Here is a 2793-nt window from a genome sequence, read left to right as displayed (position 1 = left end):
AATGCATCCAATTCTAAGCACTAATAAATAAGTAAATATAACTTTCAGCAATAGCCGATAGATTCAATATTTTTCTTTCGTTGCATGGTTCCCTAAGTACGTACATCGCTACCAATAATTCTGTGCCTTTCATCATCTCCTATATATATTTATTGATTTTAACAACACTACTTTTATAAGCTTTTTGTAGGTTCTTTAAACTGGATTCTTCGTGTTTATCTCTACAGGTTTGCCTCATAAATGCCCCCTTTTTACTGAAAATGAAGTATTCCATTCGTCTTGAAAATCTTTAGCATCAGATTCAAAAGAAGCCGCATGCATTCCTTAGACAAAGACTCTTTGAACGTAGAATTTCAATATTGTTAATTGTTCCACGAAGAAGAAATGAACAATAATCTAAAAATATAGAAAGTTCACTAGTAATATTTACGCAGTGGGCTTCTGATTTAGTTTATTAATTAGAATTGGTTTTATTATATAAACAACACGTCTGATCATATTTATACGACCACCATGGATGCATGCATCTGTTCTTAAAGATATCAAGTGGGAATTGATGAAGAAGCAGGTGATCTTAGGGATCAAATACTTTAGGGAGGGATAAGAGAGAATCGCTCCAGAAGAAACAAATCTCCATGCTTGATAAGAAAGAACATTAAAAACAAAACTAAAAGAACATAAAACACCTAGTGGGCTAAAGTTAATATGACAGAAACAGAATGAAGATGATCACTAACCCTACGAGGTCTAAACTGGATTGATGGGATCAATAAAATCACTAAAAAATAGGTTTTTATAGTCAATATATTTTCAAATTTAAACAAGAAAGATCAGTTGTGGACAAAATCTGAATCTGAAATCTCTCAAATCAAGCTACTAGGTTTAATGATGAATGAAGAAAAACCATCAATGCCACAATGCTAATCCCATGACCTAAATATTCATGGGTCCCAGGCCACTAGCATGTATATATAAGGTACCTGAGGATCATGTGCTAAAAGGGGGTCCTACTTGTTCTTGTTTACCAGCAGAAAAGGGGTCCAAATTTTGGTTCTTTCGAGTGTTTGAAAACAAAATACAAGATAAAAGAATCACGTTAAAGCAACATCAAAAGGTGATAAAGAAATCGTAAAACAAACCACAATTTCCATGGCGGGGCATGGAACAGTAAACAGGCCCAGTTGCTAAATATTGGACAGAAATTATCGCTTAGCGTCTTTTGTTGTATTTCCATTTTTTACCTTAAAATAGGATTTTCTTCATCAGTGGCAAAGCTTTTTTTATTTTTTTATTTTAAAAAAAATAATTTTGATATAAAAAAACCTAAAAATTTTAATATAAAAAAGCAAATTTTTTATAAAGAATTAATTAGACCGCAACCCCAATCAGCGTGTCAATCTGAATTTATACCAGGTCACGGTTCAAAATGCTTATCTTATCCTTCGGGTTGACGCTTCTCCAGCAAGTTGATCGCCCATTTGAAGCCACTTTGCCAATTTGTACTTGATTATCTACAAGATTCGCAAACCTGCCATTGTCTCTGGCTAGTATAAAAATTCAAAGTGAGGGCTTTCTTGAGGACATGTTAGTAATTTAATTTTATTAAAAAAAAGGGCCACTTTAGTAATTTAAGCAAACCAACTAGGCACTATTTTATTACACTCAACATCAACGTTTTTTTCATATAAAACTCGGGAGTCCCTTCTTCTCCGTAAGAAAATCGAAGACACCCACCCACCCCTTCCACCGCTTTCCCTCGCCACTTGCAGAACATCACCAAGTCATCAGTACCCTTCCATGCCTCTCAGAGTAGGAAAGTGACTACCCCATCTCCCTTCCTCTCTGATATTTCTTACTCACACGAACCCTCCGAAAGTCATTAAAACCTCAAAGAAACTAAGAACCTGAAAACCCCATCTCTCATAAATCATCACTGCAGACAAGAAAGCCAAAAAAATGCCTGCTAATCCTCCGAGGTCATCCCTTTTAATCCATAGAATCAACAACACCACAAGTAACACAACCCTAAACACCAACAACACAACCACCGCAACTTCATGCCAAAAACGGTGGTCCCCTCTACCATGCGACGCTACCCCAGTTCCAGAGACCGTCTCACGCTACCACACCCACGCTGTAGGCCCCAACCAGTGCTGCTCTGCGGTGGTACAACAGATCGCTGCCCCAATCTCCACCGTATGGTCTGTCGTTCGCCGGTTCGACAACCCGCAAGCTTATAAACATTTCGTCAAGAGCTGCCACGTCATCCTCGGAGACGGTGACGTCGGCACTCTCCGTGAAATCCACGTTATCTCGGGCCTCCCAGCTGCTAACAGCACCGAACGCCTCGAGATCCTCGACGATGAACGGCATGTCATTAGTTTTAGCGTTGTTGGTGGGGACCATAGGCTTGCGAATTACAAGTCGGTTACAACTCTCCATTCGTCCCCCTCAGGGAACGGCACCGTCGTCATGGAGTCTTACGCGGTCGATATCCCTCCGGGAAATACTAAAGAGGACACGTGCGTGTTCGTGGATACCATAGTTCGGTGCAACCTGCAGTCACTGGCACAGATCGCCGAGAACTCCAATAGACGCAATAATAAATCATCATCGTGAGTGAGTGATAATAAAAACATTTATTGTTATAATTTATAGATACATTTATGGTTTGATTTTTTCCCCCCTCCTTTCAAATGGAAATGTATGATTTGGTGAAACACCTTCTTTTTTGTGAGAATCCTACGCGGGTTTGCCAATGATAATTTCAACACCCCCAGTTTCTTCATTATT

The 2793-nt window shown here is 39.0% G+C and overlaps 1 protein-coding gene across 1 annotated transcript; it reads left to right on the top strand.

Moving 5' to 3' along the window:
* The first annotated feature begins 1692 nt into the window (after nt 1-1692).
* PYL4 (PYR1-like 4) lies at nt 1693-2793 on the top strand. Its single transcript, XM_011048511.1, has one exon. It carries the CDS (start codon nt 1957-1959, stop codon nt 2617-2619), a length of 663 nt encoding a protein of 220 aa, XP_011046813.1. The 5' UTR covers nt 1693-1956; the 3' UTR covers nt 2620-2793.

The sequence above is a fragment of the Populus euphratica genome, unplaced genomic scaffold (assembly GCF_000495115.2).
Source record: "Populus euphratica unplaced genomic scaffold, PopEup_1.0 scaffold329.1, whole genome shotgun sequence".
Lineage (NCBI taxonomy): Eukaryota > Viridiplantae > Streptophyta > Magnoliopsida > Malpighiales > Salicaceae > Populus > Populus euphratica.
This window is presented reverse-complemented; position numbering and strand designations above follow the sequence as displayed.